The sequence below is a fragment of the Microcebus murinus genome, chromosome 13 (assembly GCF_040939455.1).
Source record: "Microcebus murinus isolate Inina chromosome 13, M.murinus_Inina_mat1.0, whole genome shotgun sequence".
In the NCBI taxonomy this organism is placed as follows: Eukaryota; Metazoa; Chordata; class Mammalia; order Primates; family Cheirogaleidae; genus Microcebus; species Microcebus murinus.
In genome coordinates, this window is record NC_134116.1 from 9,201,916 (window position 1) to 9,220,347 (window position 18,432).

The 18,432-nt window shown below is 37.1% G+C and overlaps 1 protein-coding gene across 2 annotated transcripts in view; it reads right to left on the reverse strand.

Annotated features, from left to right (window-relative positions):
• Nucleotides 1-18,432, reverse strand: part of MYO16 (myosin XVI) — a 610,163-nt gene that overhangs the window by 265,192 nt on the left and 326,539 nt on the right. For both annotated transcript variants that reach the window (XM_012751938.3, XM_012751933.2), the window contains exons 14-15: nt 17,664-17,769; nt 9,083-9,200 (exon numbers count right to left, since the gene is read on the reverse strand). In XM_012751938.3, coding sequence (XP_012607392.2) covers nt 9,083-9,200; nt 17,664-17,769 — 224 coding nt within the window. The remainder of the gene's footprint in view (nt 1-9,082; nt 9,201-17,663; nt 17,770-18,432) is intronic.

An 18,432-nucleotide genomic window follows, 5' to 3' on the forward strand; every position in this document is an offset into this window, starting at 1 on the left:
TATTATTTACAGTGCTTTGCCTCTGGCTCATTTAGTAAGTGTCAATGTAGCTAATCAGAGTTATTATCAGAGTTTTTAAAAATCAGAATTAATATCTCTTAGTAAGTAATATCCCTTATAACTTTTTAGAAAAGTCGTCATGGGTACATAAAGAAAGCTTCTTTCAAAGTATCCCTTTAATTAGTGACATTAAAGCTCAAGTGTGATGTTAAAATTAGAATGGGGTGGTGTTGGGTTCTGCAGTAGTAAGAAACATTAGTGGGTGTGCATGTGTGTGTGTGTGTGTGCACACGTTTCTGCATTAATCAGGTGGTAATTTTATGTTGAGATTTTAATTTTTATTTCCTTTTGCTTTTTTCTTCTTAAATAAATTCTTTGCTGAAAACAATTTCTGTTTAATATTATTAATGATAACCCTGAAGTAATTCACAGCTCAAGAGTATTTTTTTTTATTCGGCACACATTTGAAATAAACTGCCATGATTACTCCCTTCCATTTTATTTCCTGGTCCTCAATCATAAAACATCAGGGGGGAATAGAGGACTAAATGCTCATCAGGCCTCTGCACTTGGAGAAAGGGTTGGCTGACACCCACTTGTCTCAGCCAACAGACAAGCTTAGCTAAAGCAGTATTCAAAGCTAATCAAATGCCACATCATGGAGTCACTTCAATACCTTTCATTTAAATTCAAAAACAGTATAATTATTAATCAACCTGGTTATCTCATCTCCAGCAGTGAATAAAATTGCTGTGGATTAGCAGGATTCTGATCAGTAGGATTTCAAAAAAAAAAAAAAAAAAGTCTTGAATGAGCTTTCGGATAGAAGCAAACAAAAGACAGCCACAAAATTCAAATTGTCATGAGGCTCTAATGTTCTTCCAAATAGAGAAAATGCAGATCTTTTTGTTGTTTCTGAAATGAAATTATAATAATGGAAGGAAAATGATGGGTTTCTAAGTTAAAGAGGTTTTGGGACTCATTCATGCAAGTGTCCATGCACAGAAAGAAATATTCCACTAACTAATTGATTCCTTGACTCTCAGGACTTGTATGTTTTCAAAGCTTTTTTTATATCTGAAATATTCTTGACTAGAAATATACTTGTAATCCTCTATAGGTATCTATATATGAATATATCTTTCTCTAAAAATTTTGGCACTGAAAAATATATATATTTGCACATTATATACAACATAATTTGCAATAAAATATTTTATAGAGCTATATCAATTTTTGTCCAATATGAAAGGAAGTGGAGAAAATAAACTGCCTTCTCTTTCCAAGAAAGAAAAATTCCTGCCCCTGTCCTTCCAGAAACTTCTAATATCCACTGTCATCGTGACCCACACATCTAGTTGTAGATACATGACCAGTCAGGACCTGTTCCCGGAAAGCCCCATCATGCCTTCAATTATCAATCACCAAAAGCATACTATTGATTAATTAATGTAGCCAAATATGTTTTCTTTCACACATTTCTTTTCGCCTCATTCTTCATGATCATGAGCGAACACGCCTCACCTACAAGTCAAATGGATGAGTTGTACTCCTGCCCCTGACTCTGCCAATCTCCACATACCTCTTCCCGTCATCTTCCCCATCCTTAATATGGGGAAGAAAAAAAGAAATGACTCAGGCTTCCTCAGAACTCCAGGAAGGAAGGTGCTATCAGTTAAAGCACCTACTGTATACCAGACACCGTCCTGGGGACCATTGCCTCATTTAAATTCTGCCACAGGTCTTCTCACACTTAAACCCAAGTGGCTTATCTCCAAAGCCCAGCATGATTGGCATAAAATATGCTGCCCTTCACCCAAGCTAAGATGCATCGAAGCACTCTGAAACTTTTAAAAGAGTGTACGATCAAGTAGGTAATGGTCATGATGAAGATCATGGATGATGAGGATAATAATGAAGATGATTATTTATCTCTTATTATGTCTTAGATCGTTTATTTAAAATCAAGATTTGGAAAAAACACAAGACAAAGGCCCCAATATACTTTCCATCTCATTTGTGCTAACTCTAACGTTTTAGTTTCATAAGTAGATAACATAGCCTTGACATATCTGTTGGAAGATTTTCCTATTCTTAGTGAATTTCAATTTCAAACATAATAGACTCAAATGTCTCTGGAGCACAGAAAAGAACAAGAGACAAATACTCTTCCCATCCCACACGGGGACTCCGGGTCCCTTTCCCTTTGTAGCCCCCCCCAGCATATTTCTGGGAAAGGGAGATTCGAAGATTTGAAATAAAAGTGAAAGAAAAAGAACAAAAAAAAAGGTGAGCGATTTAAAGAGCAATGTCATGGCCTTCAGTACTCATGGGGACCATAAGAGTTTAGGGTGATGATTATGCCCCTTATACAGAAGAGGAAAATGAGGCATAGAAAGTCACCGAGCTGCCAAAGGTCATGGAGCTGTATAGCAAAGAGCCAGGCAGCTGTGTCTCTAGTGACTGTGCCCAACTGCCCAGGGAGCTAAGGAACTTAGAACCCTACAAACACCTGCCTTTCGACCTAGCTGAATACATGGCTGATGTCAATGAATTTGGCACCCTTTGTGTTCTGGACGCAGTTAAAAGCATGACTGTATGGACTCTCAATTTATACCAATTTTTATAAGCAAGCTTTATAGGAAAGTATAAGAAAAGAAAAAGAAAGTATCAGTGCAAGAGACCATTCTCTAATCATAGGTACCCATGCAGGACAGTAAAACACTGTGTTTCCTCAAATGTGGTGACCTTCTAAGAGTCCTTCAATCAGTTTTTGGTGAATGGAATTCTCTTCAATAATAAATGTCCCAGAAGAGGAGATGACTTCATTGTTTTAAAAATTACCTGGTCAGCAGCTAAGATTTACCTTCAATAAACAGAATGTTTCAGTTTTGAATGCTTAGTTTCCTGGTGGGATTTGGGACATGCCTAGATCTATGGTCTGGTCACAAGTTCTCTTAGCCAAGTGGAGAGGTTTATGAAGATGTGCTGATGCCAACCTTCACAATTCCTTTCCCGCCACTGTCTTCATCCCTTTCAGAGGTGGCTCTGTTACACCAGTTACAGCTCCTATCATAAGACTGAGAAATAGTCAAATTCCAAAGTGGTTTATTTCCAGTTACGTGAAACACAGCTGAAAGAAACACAGGAGAGCAAGGAGTCTGGCTCCCTAATTTGATAACTGGGAAAAGAGGCTAGGTGGCATTCACTGGGCATTACAACCTGAAGGCCAAGTTGAAATTTGATCCAAATCTCCCTTTTCTACTGATGAATTGAAGATTGATCTCTTTGTAACTTGTAGTTCCCAAGAAGGAGGTGACTTGTGAACAAATTAAAATAATAAAGAGCCAACTGAGAACATCATTGTCACATGTATTTGAAGATTTACAAACAATAAAGTGATTAGCTGATGACAAGAATGAAGAAATATAGTATATTATTCTATTTTATTGATGTATGTTTTGTGACAGCTTTGTGTATCATATAACAATTTGGAAATAGATTGAAGTGAATGACAACCTTTTATTTTTATTCCCTTAAAAGACAAGGAATGAACTTGATCATAAGAGAAAAAACAGGGAACAAGGTATCTATTACACTATCTGCCATTAATTTCATAAGTGGACTTGTATTCACACCATACAAATCTTTTGCATTCTTGGATGAAAATTATAAATCATTAGGGATTCAGACAAAGATATTAGCAAATTACCTCAAGTCTCAAATGAAATGTACTATACAACCAACACTAAGTCATTACTGGCAATATTTTCCTTTTATTTATACATTAACTTCCTGTAAACTTATCAGGGGGCTATAGCAAGATGTTTTATAAGATGCTCAGTCCTGAAGGGTGCTGGTATATATACCAGGGAGCCTAGAATAATTATTTTGTAAAGGAAATAATAAATAATCAGATGGGGAAACAACTGGGCTGGAAGCCAAACTAGAATGTTATTTATTAATTAAATTTTCTCCAAAATAAGAAATGATCCTTATCTATAACCAATGTTTCATAAAAGTGAGTCTGGTATTTTATATACTATAATTTTCAGTTGTATCCCTAATAAAATAATTGATATTAAATTATAAAAGTATAACTAATAGCAACAATAAAGGAAACATACAGCATTTATCAATCTTAAAATTACTATGGTAATACTGCCTGTCCAATAATATGGTGACAACTATTTCACAAATGTTGATAATTTAAAAATATATTGTCTACCATAAAGTATAAAATCAACCTGTAATCTACATTTATTTGCCCTGGTTTAAGATATGATAGCTTTCTTCCAATTTGATTAACTATTTTAGTGAACATTTAAAATTCAGAAGGCTTTTACAGGAGACTGATTTGAATGACTTAGCTCTTTAAAAATTGTGTAGTTTAAATTAATGCATCTTTTATTTTTCTTTCATAAAAAGAGTCTTGGAAACAGATGAAATTATTTTAAAATGTCACATTTACTAATAGCTTTTTAAAGTGTTCAAGGCCTATTTTTTTGAATAATGATAATATTTATTCTTAAACTGAAAATAATTTTGAAAAGTAAAAGCTGACACAGTGGGTCTTCCCTGACTCTCTGGTGCAGGTTGAATTGTGTCCTGCAAGCATATATATTGGGGGACAGTCCTCACCCCCAAGGCCTGTGATGTGAGTTTATTTGGAAAGAGCATTAATGACAAGCTACAGTTGTCCCCCATTATCTGCAGAGGACACGCTCTGAGACCTCTAGTGGATGCCTGAATCTGAGGATAGTACCAAACCCTATAGACACTATTTTTCTCATATATATATTTATATATATAATTATACCTATGATAAAGTTCAATTCATAAACTTGGCATCATAGGAGATTATCGACAATAACTCATGATAAAATAGAACATTTATAATAGTATACTGTTCACAATTTCACCAGCTAGGAGATATTGTCTTCCCTTAGCAACCTCAGCATGCAATTTTTTTTCTTTACTTATTACGTTGCAAACTTTCACCTTTTCACTTACAGGAAGCACTTTATAGCTTCTCTTTGGCACATCCAAATTGCCAACATCACTACTCTTGCATTTTGAGGCCATTATTAAGTAAAATAAGGGTGACTTGGGCACAAACATCGGCTGCTAAGTGACTAACAGGCAGGCAATGTAGACAGTTGGCTATGCTGGACAAAGACAGGATTCAAGTCCTGGGCTGGACAGAGCAGGAGGACACAGATTTCATCATGTTACTCAGAACAGCACATGATTGGAAACTCATGAATTGTTTATTTCTGGGGTTTTCCACGGAATATTTTTGGACTACAAATGACCAAGGGTAACTGAGAGCTAAGCCTTAGATAAGAGGAAACTATTGTGCTTAAGTGAGGGTGGCATCATACTGGAGTAGGGTGGTCCTAATCCAATCCAACTGTGTCCTGTGAAGAAGAGGATGACAGACACGAGGAGAAGGCCATGTGTCAAGAGCAGCAGAGATTGGATCAATGCATCTACAAGCCACGGAACACAAAGGGTTGGCAGCAACCATCTGAAGTCAAGGATGGGCAAGGAAGGATCCTCCCCTCTTCCCCAAACAAGTCCAAAGCATATGGTTCTACAGACACCTTAATTCCAGACTTCTAGCCTCCAGAACTATGAGATAGCAAATTTCTGTTGTTTTAAACTACCAAGTCTGAGTTAGTTTGTTACAGCAGCTCTTGAGTACTAACATACTCTACCAGTTAACAAGACATTTCATATTTGGACTTAGAGAACTTGGAGCTCTAGGCAGCATCTTTAAAATAACCTACTCTGAGTATCCTGCTTTGGGCAGGACTATTTTTGGCACTCCGGTGTGTGTGCTCCTTTGTCTTGTTTGTGCTTATCCAGTTTTGGGGTGAGAAACACGTGGCAAGCACCAGGACACACACTGGCGGGCTCTGTGATCAGGGGAAGAGGTTCCCTCTCTGAAACAGCTCTTTGTAGTATGCATCAGATACCTCTGCACTCACGACCCTTTCCCTGCGGCAGGGAATGTTTGAAGAAACTTGTCATGTTCCCCTTGAGTCTTTTCTTTTTCAGCCTAAGCGTTTTTAGTTTTGTCAACACTTAACTCCAAGAACATGACAGTTGAACTTTCCCTGTCCTGATAAACATTCTCTGGGCATCTTCCTTGGCTCTTCTTAAGTACAGGAAACAAGGAACTGAGCTCCCAGTCTGAGCCCTGCAGGGCACTGTGGGGCCAGCGCTGTGTTCCAGGCATCACACTTCTAGTCATGCAGCCTCAAGTAGCACTGTTTTTTGCTTTGTTTTGTTTTGTTTGTTTTTTTAAATTTTTAAGCATTAAAAAAAAAACCCATAAAGAACAATCACCAAATCGTTTGGCCAAATTTTTGAAAGAACACAGCAGGAAGCTATCAAACAAACACACGTAGGCGATAGGAAGTGGGTTAAGGACGTTAATTAGGAGAGCAGAACGGGTAGCAAAGCCATATGGAACGGGGAGCAACGCGGAGAACACCTTTAATCGACGCCCAGATTGCTGTTTTTATAAGAGAAGAATAAATTATACCAAGCGCTGAAATTACATTGAATTTATGTTTTTAGCCCCTTCACGATTGAGAGGGCTTTCCAGGACCTTGCACTCCTTCAGGTCCGCCGTGGTGAATACGCACGAATGAGCATGAATGTGAAGGCACCAGCCGCTCGGGGAACCGTGGGTCGCTGCTGATGCCCAAGGTGCGTGGGGCCACGTGCTAGTGGGGCTTGCTGATTACGGAAGGCTCGGTAGGTGTCTGCCGCACAGTTTTCTAGGTCTTTGTATTATGTGTATATAATTACTTTCTGAGTTAATATTTCTAAAGAAGAGGACATGTTAATCTCTATCAGAAAGGAAGGAAGGAAGGAAGGAAGGAAGGAAGGAAGGAAGGAAGGAAGGAAGGAAGGAAGGAAGGAAGGAAGGAAGGAAGGAAGGAAGGAAGGAAGGAAGGAAGGAAGGAAGGAAGGAAGGGAGGGAGGGAAAGAAAAGGGAGGGAGGGAGGGAGGAAGGGAAGGAGAGACAGAAAGAAACCAAACTAGGAATGGATAACACCTTCAGAAGCCAGTTATTGTATCTCCTCCACTGCCCCAGATAATAGAGACATTTAACTGAGAAAAATGCCATGTTAGCAATATCCCAGGAGCACTTTCTCCCCTAGGTGCTGACTTGCACACGGACCACAGTGGCCCGCTTTCCTTGGCACTCTCAGACTGCAGTGTGTAGTGAAACCCCTGGAACTCTTTGAAGAACGCAGAGTCTCCGTCAGCCTGCCTGAGTGGGGCCTGAGATAACAAACTCCCAAGTTGCAACTTTACCCCTTGTCCCTGGGCTACACATCTGAGTGGCAACGGGCTGGGACCTGCTGCTTTTAACGTGTTAGCTTCCCACCCTTGGGGAACTTCCTACCTACCGGTTTAGTGACTATTCATGGCTACAACCCACCAGTCACGGAGAGCTCAGAGGGAAAAGCGTGCTTATCGTCAAAGGGGTAATTCTGGGCCTTGCACTTGGACCAGCATCTCACTGGGGTGTTACCAAACCAAGACCTGAAAACCAGAGTTTGAGGCTCAACACTCTCCTATGAGGTCTTTCTAAAGGGGGGGGGGGCTTCAGATTTCTAAGCCATGGATTTAAAAACAAAAAAGCTTTCCTATTGTATAATGTATCCCTCTAACTTCAACATCTAAAACTATCTTCTCATATTCCTTTCATATATATTATGTATCAAATTCCATTCAGTAGAAATATGACATTGACATTGCTGCAAAATACATTTTTGTTTCTAGATTATGGTCAAAACTAACTTTTATTTCCTGCAGGGAAGACAAAATAGCTTTAAAAGCCAAATAAAATTAAGGTCTTTCAGAAATCATTTATAGTTAGCAAATGTCTGTGTGCTGACAGCTGTTGGAAAAGATATTTTAAACAGTTGATTCCTCCAGGTAGATTAGATATTCCACCTACAACTGTATTTACATTATTAATTTGCATGGATGATCTGTTTTGATTGGAAAGAGGTAAAATCCTAGGTGAATTGTAAATTAGTTGAATTTTAAATAAGGAGTTTTCATAAAATATACATTAAATATTTAAATCAAAGAAGAAACAGCTTCTGTTTGGGTTTAGTTTGATGATTATTTTGATATTTGGATTTGTGTTAATTTAATCATCTTAAAATATGGATTCTGTTTTACTTAAAATGTATTTCAATGTGTGTTATGTGAAGAAGTTATATACTAAGGTTATAATTTATTTGAGTTCGTATCCATGCTCAGCAAGGATGATTCATTTCAGCATTTTTGGTTTAGGTTTGGCTTCACGTTATAGATTCACACAATAATTATCTTGAGAAGGTGCACCTTGCATTTGAGAATACTTTTCAATTCATAATAATGAAAAATTTAGAACTTATAGCCTGACATCCCAGGTACACACACTCAGCTGTGTCCTTGAGGATTGATCCTTGTTTTATGTTAAAACTTAGTGAAGAGGCCGGGCGCTGTGGCTCACGCCTGTAATCCTAGCTCTTGGGAGGCCGAGGCGGGCGGATTGCTCAAGGTCAGGAGTTCAAAACCAGCCTGAGCAAGAGCGAGACCCCGTCTCTACTATAAATAGAAAGAAATTAATTGGCCAACTGATATATATATAAAAAATTAGCCGGGCATGGTGGTGCATGCCTGTAGTCCCAGCTACTCGGGAGGCTGAGGCAGAAGGATCACTCAAGCCCAGGAGATTGAGGTTGCTGTGAGCTAGGCTGACACCACGGCACTCACTCTAGCCTGGACAACAAAGTGAGACTCTGTCGCAAAAAAAAAAAAAAAAAAAAAAAAAACTTAGTGAAGACTTTTCAGAATTATCCCGAGAAGTTTCTAGATACAGCCATGAGGAAAAATTGATTCTGTCTTCCCTGCATTGGCTTCTATCTGGCTTCTCTCCACTGTGTGCCTGTTTAAATGTGCCGGAAAGCGAAGCTGCGCCTCACTTGGCCCCCTGCCTTCGCCACTGCTGTTCCGCCCTCTGCTGGCACCACAGGAAATCTCCATTTGCTGAGGACACACTTACCTCCAGTTAAATGCTTTTTCCTCTCACAGAACTGTAGCTCAAAATACTTTATGAAACAACTGGACGAATCATTAAGTGTTGTCTTGGCATGTCCGAAGGCTTCTAAGATGCACATGACCTGTAGTAGAAGGAAAATTTTATTGAACTACTCGTTTTTTAAAAATATAAAATTGAGGAGTAATAGCAAAGATGTAGGCAATATTTCTTGACCTAAAAGGTTCTATCCTGTTCGTATAATAGCATATTTAATATTTAAGTTTACTCTTTCCTCAAAGACAAACCACTAGCATCCTACAGCCCAAATGCTGGCCACCGTGAATAAAATAATAACACACAGATGACTTTGCTATATACACTCTCACTGCCCGGGGAGGGAAGCCATTGTCTTCACACCTCACCCCTGCCCCAAAGCGTAAAAAATGTTATTTGAGATTTCAAACTTGAATAGAACAGTCAAAGAGCCTTTGCTGCTTTGGATGGAAGGAATTAGAATTAACATGAGCAATAGTCAGGATTTCTTTTAAAATGGCAAATTCACTTAAACATTGGTATGAAACATTCTTTTGAATCCTTATTTGCTTTCCACATATCAGGGCTGTATGGGAAGTATCCAGCTATTGTTAATATATTTTTCATTTTACATGGCTGGATACTTTCTGGACAGCCCTTGTATATTCTTCCTCCCTCTACTGTATTATTATCCCATAAAAACCGTTTTCTCTCACACAAACAGGAATAAAACTCTAGTTGAAGCTGTTGTGCCTGCTGGGTTTTGGCGCCATGGACTTTGTTACAGACATGGCAAGTTTGAGGCTTTGAAATGCCATAATAAAGCTCTGCAGATCAACCTGTGGATCTGAAGTTCTTCCTTTGTTTCCTTAAACATTGATGATAAAATAAGAGCCATTTATTCCACATCAATTGATTGTGCCTTGTGACAATGATGGTAACCAAATAATTCTCCAAAAAGTATGAAAATCTGTCTTCTTTTGACAAATGTCTATTCAGATCCTTTTGTCCATTTTTTGATCGGATTATTTCATTTATTCCTATTGAGTTTTTGGAGCTCCTTATATCTTCTAGTTATTAATCCTTTGTTAGATGGGTAGTTTGCAAATAACTTCTTCCCTTCTGGGGGCTTTCCTCTTCCCTTTGTTGATTGTTTCCTTTGCTGTGCAGAAGCTTTTTAGCTTGATGTGATCTCAATTTGTCTAATTTTTCTTTGATTGCCTGTGTTTTCGGGGTATTATTCAAAAAGTCCTTGCCCAGACCAATGTCCTGAAGCATTTCCCCAATGTTTCCTTGTAGTAGTTTCATAGTTTCAGGTCTTAGATTTAAGTCTTTAATCTATTTTGATTTGATTTTTGTACATAGTGAGAGACAAAGGTCTAGTTTCATTCTTCTGCATATATATGGACATCCAGTTTTCCCAGCATACAACATTAGTCATCAGATATATGCAAATCAAAACTAGTATACAATGAGATGACAGGCAATGACAAATGCTAGTGAGGATGTGGAGAAAGGGCAACCCTCATACACTGTTAGTAGGAATGTAAATTAGTGCAACCTCTATGGAGAATAGTATGGATGTTCCTCAAAAAAACAAAAATAGAACTCACATATGACCCAGCAATACCACTGCAGGGTATATATCCAAAGGATGGGAATTCAGTATATCAAGAAGATACCTGCACTCCCATCTTTATTGCAGCACTATTCACAATAGCCAACATATGGAATCAACCTAAGTGTCCATCAACAGAAGAATGGAGAAAGAAATTGTGGTAAACACAATGGATTATTATATAGTCACAAATAATGAAATCCTGTCATTTGGAACGACATGGATGGAACAGGAGAACATTACGTGAAATATGCCCAAGCACAGAAAGTCAAATCTTGCATGTTCTCACTCATATGTGGGAGCTAAATATTAAAAACAATTGATCTCATGGAGACAGAGTAGAATGACGGTTATTACAGGATGGGAAACCTAGAGGGAAAGGGGGGATAAAATTGGGATGGTTAATGGGTTAAAAAAATATAGTTAGATAGATAGACTGAATGATATTTGCTAGCACAACAAAGTGACTACAATCAACAATAAGTTAGGATATATCTTAAAATAAGTAAAAGATAGAATTGGAATGTTCCTAACACAAAGAAATGTTAAAGGCTTGAGTTGATAGATACTCCAATTACTCTTATTTGACTAATTCACATTGTATGCCCATATCAAAACATCACACCTACCCTATAAAGATGTATGACTATTATGTACCCATAATAACTATTTTTAAGAAGTATGGAAATCTGGATTCAAAGGTATCTCTGTCATTGAAGATAGATATGTTAAATGCAGTTTCTGCAACTGCCACAAGAGGGAACACAATAACACCTTATTGACAGGCTTGGATTCCTGTTACCTATAATTTCTCCTGACAGTATTTTTTGAGAATTTTATTCTTTTTTTTTTTTAATGCTTTGATCCTATTTTTTAATTTCCTGGCATCTGATACACTAAGACATTGAAACCACCGAGAAGTATTTTATATTGTAAATAGTATAAAATACTTTAATGCTAATTACAAGTCAAAAGTGCTAAAAGTTAGGATAGTAGAGAAGTGTATTAAACCATCTGTTTTAGAAGTTTGAATTTTTATAGATAAACATATATTAAATCTTTATAACAATCTTATAATGTACACCTATATATAATAACCTAATTTTAAAGATGATAAAAAGCAAATTTATATCAGTGAAGATAGAAATGCTTTTGGAAAAAATAATTTGAAATGGTACTTTGTAAACTCTTATTTCTGCTTCTTTTCTAATAATCTAATATAAAATATGTAGTGAGATTATATACACAATGAAATCAATGGTGTAATAATAGCACATTTTAAACATTAATAATACTAACTATAACAGAAAATGGTTAGGATAAATTTTTAAAAATATTTTGATTCTAGTTTTTTTTGTGTCATATCTAATAAGTAATGTTTTTATTACTGTAGGAGAAAGGACATTACAGTTAATTAATAACATGTGCCCCAAACAGGAAGTATAGGGAAATAGTTAAATGCATGTGCTTTGGAGTGAGAGGGAGCTACCTCCACATTCCTGCTCAGCGAATGACAAATTATATGACATTGAGCATGTCCCTTAAATTCCTCAAGCCTCATCTTTCTTTATTCTAACACAGGAATTACTTCCACGGTGGTTGTCAATGTCCAGTGTATGAAGCACTCAGTTTAGTGTCTGGCACGTAGAAAACATTCAAGAAATAACAATGATTAATTTTATTTTTGGTAATAATGGCAGCCAACAATTCCATTGTGCTTACTATGTGCCAGGAAGCATTGTAAAATGAGATCGTGTATGTGCGTGCGCACAAATGTGTGTTTTGATCCTAAAAAAAGGAAATAGAAAGATTAAGTAACTTTCCCAGGGCTCATAGCTTGTAAATAACAGAGGTCGGATTTCAGCCTAAGCAATCTGACTGCAGACTCACACACTTAATCATTGTATCGTATAGCAATTACTGCCAAAACCAAAACAAAACATAAAACCAATAAAGACATATAAGGCATGAAACTAATATAAAGCTAAAGCTCTTTAGCAAAATATAAATACTTACATAACATTCTTTAATTGTGCACTGTTGTTCCATAATTCAAGATTAAAATGCTAGTTCAACTGAAATAACCAGGGTGGCTTTCATCTTTAATTAATCACTTGGCCAATAGGTGGCACTAAATATACTTATTCAAAGAATACTGAGAAAACACAAAACCGGTATTATTCCACTGCTTACCCAGACTTTGAAATAAAATAAGGAGAAAGTTGCACAGTAATAAAATTTTACATGAAAATATAAGTGAAGAAAATTAAGTATATACATGCTCAATATTTACTGATTTACATTTTATTGGCTTGGTATATTTTCTGTCAATTTCAGTTATATTGCTAAAAGTTATACACTATTATGGCGGTAGTTAATCTATTGCATTGTTTAAAAGTAAAAACCTGTGGCCTCCTCAGTAAAAATAATACTTTAATCAAACGGAGCCTATCACCCTGCTTCGTGAAGACTGTTGCTCGTAAATGCTTAGTTAAGCACTTTGAATGGAATTGAATGTTTGTTCCCTAAAGTCAAAATTCATTTGGGCCAGAATTGGTGAGAAGTTCCAGGCAGTTTCATTCCCAAACTTGACTTTTCTGTTCCAACAAATCTAATGCCACGGAAAATCCCCTGCTTCCAACATTTGAAATCCAAATTCAGGGCTTAGAAACAAAACAGCCCTTCTTAAGGGATCTTAGCTGTTTCACAGTTGTATAGCGGGAATGTGGCAATACCTGCCACACAGGATTCCATCCATCCACGGAGGGGACAAAACACACTTTGAAGCACATTGCCAGGGCAGCATGGAAACTGATAATAGACTTTTAGGATGGGCAATTGAAGCGTAATATTGAAATTTAAAATTATTTTAGCTATGTGTCCCTTAGAGATAAGTGTATTAGCTTCATAAAATTACTAAAAACCATTTCTGGACCTCAATGCTGGACTTTCCCTCACCTTCCTGTTACCAACTAAATCTTTCTCCTCCCCACAACCTCCTCCCCCAAGAGTATTGTACACCCACAGAGTGTGGTGTGAAATTCATCGAAGGCCAACTTCCCCCCAAATCCTTTGGAGTTGGCCTTTTGCTCCCCCTACTCCACAGAGATGATAATCTGCAAATGAGGCAGTGACACCCCTGGTGTCAACCACAGGAAGGGTTACTTTATCGTCAGCCTCTGCACCCTCCTGTACTCAAGACCACCCCAGTGTGTCTCTATTTTTGTTACTCTTTACTTTTACTGCACATTATTTGGTAACTGCTGTTGGAAATAACCTCCAATGACTCTTTTTCTCTCACACTACACTGGGTTTCAGGGCAGAACTGTCTGCTTTAGACTCACCCAGACTTTCCCAGGGGAAGGTACCGTGTGTATGTGTGTTCTGCACCTGTTCGTCTGCTTGTGTGCTATCTAGACCCATGTCCCACAACCGAATATGGCTAAGCTGTCTATCTGATGTAGCTCTCTCTTCTCTCCTTTTAGGATCACTAGCAAATGTTCCTTTCATATTATCTTGTTCTGAACTTCAACCCTTTTTAGTAATAGCTCTCTATACCAAGGATGCTTGTTTCTACTCATTTCCTTAGTCAAATTTTTCTTTCACACAGGGAGCACTGTATATCTTCATTTAATGTTGTTAGTAGACTTTTAGAAACTTTGACTTCAAGTGAAATGATGTCCTGTATAACAAAACCAATTTTACCGTAGGCTAATTGATATGAACAAGAGTTTAATTCCTATAACATACAGTATTAATAAATTGTTTTATTTAAAGCTCCAGTTTCTATGAACCCATCAACAACATTAACTGAGCACTTACTATACTGACTCATCTCTTAAATGTACTTAATTTCACTAAATGCCTGTAATTTTAAAAAGAATTACAGTCAATTCACAAATTTATCCAATGTCTGTATTTAATTTCTGTATATGTACTTGGATGCTTTGCAAAAATTGTGGCTGAGTAATTGTCATGAACATCTTGAACACTGAATGATATTCATGTGGAAGATAATTTAAAGGAAAACAAAGTCTAATTGACATGGAGTTTAAGCCATGCTCAAACCAGGGCAATATTTTTTCATGAGACCAGAAATCACTTATTTATAACATCTTTTCTTGTCATGAGGAATGAATAAAACAAACAAATGAATTAGAAGTAGTTTTACTTGAAATTCCATGATACTCTAGTTTGGACTCCCAGATGCTAATTGATTTGTAAGTTATATCTAACTTACCCAAAGGAATGTAACTTGGAATATATTCACTTAGGCTAAATTCAAAGCTGATTTACATAAAGTAACCTAGAATACATTTTAGAAATTATACAGCCTACTGTCTCCTAAATGATAATTTTAATAAACGATGGTTGTAGTCTATAATTTAAAAGGGTAACTATTGTCCTTCATCATTACAATTAAGTCCATAGATTCTGTTATTTCTGTTAGTTAACCTGAGTCTATTTTATAACCATGTTATTTTATACATACTCTAATCCCTGGGTACCAGTAGTCAGCATATTAACATATCTGAACAAAGAATATAGGTTATGCTATTCTTCCCAAGTTGACTTAAAATGTTAAATTATCTTGAGCTTTGCTGTGAAATTATGCAGCTGCTCAATGCAGTATGAGCTTAATAAATGGTTAAGAATTAAAGTCATTAATGAATGCATATGATACTGTGGATATGTCGCAGAATTGATTAATTATACATTCTTTATAGAGAAAAGAAATCTGCAGAATCAGACATAAGCTTAGGGATCCATTAGGGTAGATTTAATTTTTAAAGGACTTATAATTCATAAGTAGAAAATATGAGGAAATAACACCAATCTATTGATTAAACTTAAGCTCTTCTCATTTCTAAAGGAGGAATCAGATTCTATAAATCTCCAGAATATGACCAAGGAAGCTCCACATGGTAGAGATAGCTCTGCCTGGTGGCAGCCAGCTAAGAAGGGCAGGTGACACAGAAACAAGTACAAATAGCACAATATTCCTGGTGCAGTATATTTCTAGATTTTTAACTTTTGAACTTTTACGTAGCCTGTTTTAGGGAATGATCTAAAATAACAGCAGCTGTTTTATTCCGATGTGATCAGACACGTTTAAATATTAATATGAAATTACTGAATGAAATGCATACGTTTCTGTAAATGTATGTGCAGAGAGACATGCACGCACGAGACACCAGAGAACGTCGGCAGGAATTGCGACTGCGGCATTGTATTTGCAACACCTCACTTTTATCATAAATAAGTAACAATAGAAAATCTTATACTGTGGCAACATGGCCTATCATGCATTATTTTCTTCAAGGAAATGACAGAGCACATATGTACATCATTTTCTTGAAGGCTATACAGAGCTTGTTGGTCCATTCGTGGCCAACCTTACATTCTTTTTGTGCGTATGAGCAATTGAGCCTACTTTTTAATATATATATATTAAGTGGTCTCTTGACCTGGATGATAATAATTAAAATTTTGAATAAATGTGTCTTCCCTACACTTGAACTAGAAAGAAAAAAAAGGAAGAGATGGAGAAAATTCCCACTATCTTATAAAGACAGGCAGGTAAGATACAAGAAAATGCCAGTGTTGGTTCTATAAATCACACATACACAGGCACGTAAACACACCCCCCAAATTTACAGGGTCCTGACTACATACAAATAGTTTATCCACATTAAATTTATTTGATAATATTAAAGCAATTTATTTTAATTTAGGAAACTTTGGATAATTAAATGTTTCTTAGGTGCGTCGAAATACTTTAGGATGTTTCATTATGGATTCGTTTATTTACTGCATAGAAACCGAGCACCTACTGTGTTGTTAAGACAGCATTTCTGCATTCAAGGGACTGGCAGTTGGTAGCTGTTTCATGGATACTTGTTGAATGAGTGACAGAGATTCAGCTGCTGGTGCAGCCACGGGACCGAATCGTGGGGCCACGAGCATAAGCAAGGCAGAGTGTCCCCAAACACCCACAGCGTTTTATTTCAAGCCGAGAAAATCACCATGAACTTCCATTCCTCTTAAGTAATTTCCAAGAGAAGTGTTGAAGTGGGGTGGGTTCCATCTGCAGGTAAAGTCCCCTAGTAAGCTGACCGTTTTTTTTATTGGACATTGTTTTTCAGTCTGTTCCCTACTGTTACGTGTTCTTCTTGCGTGTGTCAGAGCACTTGAATTCAGGAGCCTTCCAGCTGCCCTTGAGTTTCTTCTTCCAATCTGCTGTGGTCTGAACAAAACCCATTAACAAAACTTGCTGGAACTGTGGAAAAGCAAGAGATTCAGTCTACTGACAAGCACCTCTGTGGGCCTCCTTGAGTAAAAGTTCTGACTTTTATTGTGTGGAATTGTTTTTAGCTTTTTCTTAGCTATGAATGGGCCTTTTCACTTCCTCTTTGAATCTCGGTAGCATTTTAGTTAGATGAGCAGCAGAATAAGGTGTCTTCAAATTCTACTGAATATAACATTGCAAGTGTTTCTGAATATAATCTAAAATCCGTTTGGGGGATGAAGGTTTATTACTTGTCCATCACGTCTTTAAGGTTTACTGTGGCCAATTCTTTTAGATCCATGAAACTCTATCATCAGCTCTCAGGAATCCCCACAATAACTGCTTTTTAGGCCAGTACCCTAAATGTAGCAACATACCAAAGTAGAACCTTCTATGTGAATAATCATCTCTATGTATATTATGTTTTAGATCCAACTATTCAGAGCAAATATAAAATATTATGTATAAACTACTTTAAAATTTATAAAACAGAATAAACATTCAATTGGACAATATTGATTTGCACCAGGGCTCAATCTTTTAAGTCTTTACTTCTATAAACAGTGACCACCTTGTGCCTATTATGACATCCCATCCCCTCTATTTGTAATGACTTTTGGATCAACATTCATTCTCATATTTGCGAACCCAAACGAGAAACTTACATGTTTAAATCTGGATTCAAATATAGCCCTGCTGGAGCCAGACCTACAGGTTAGGTGTCTCATTATTTGTTTGCTGGCTTCAGACTTTCCTGATCCTCTTTCTCCACTAAAAGAAAATAGAGAGGGAGAATATAAGTTTGCTGGTTTGGAGGAGGTAGTAAAAAATTACATAACTAGAGAGAATTCTCAGGCCCAAAGATAACAAAGGAATAACATACCAACTTTTAGTGAGTTTACGGTATAACAGAACTTCTTCACTTTGATGCATATATCGCAAATATTTAGTAAATACGTACTATGTCATGTGCTCATGGCATTTTAGATGTCGGGACTGCAAAGGAATGTGACACAACTTCTGTCATCCAACAACTTACCATGGAGAACCACAATACAGAGGCGAATTACAGTAGAAAGGCTTTGGGCAGAAACAGCTTCACAAATAAAAGTAACTGAAGGGACCCCAAGTGACTGTGCTCTACAATGGGCAGGTCACGCACCACAGACCCCTTGGACCTGGCCCTGGGAAAGCTGCTACATCTTTGTGAGTCCTCCAGGAAAGACATTACATCTTCCTTAGGAAAGTCATTAAGTATTTCTGGGCATTCCTTCTCTTTTCCTTAGAAAGACCATAAAGTGCATAGGTATTAAAACTAAGGCGGTAAAGTCTTCAGATGTGACGAGGTGAGTAACGTGTCTGGCATTTGGCAGAGCCTGGGATCTTCTTAGGTTCCCATTTTAGGTTGCTTTCAGTTCTCATGTTCTATGTCAT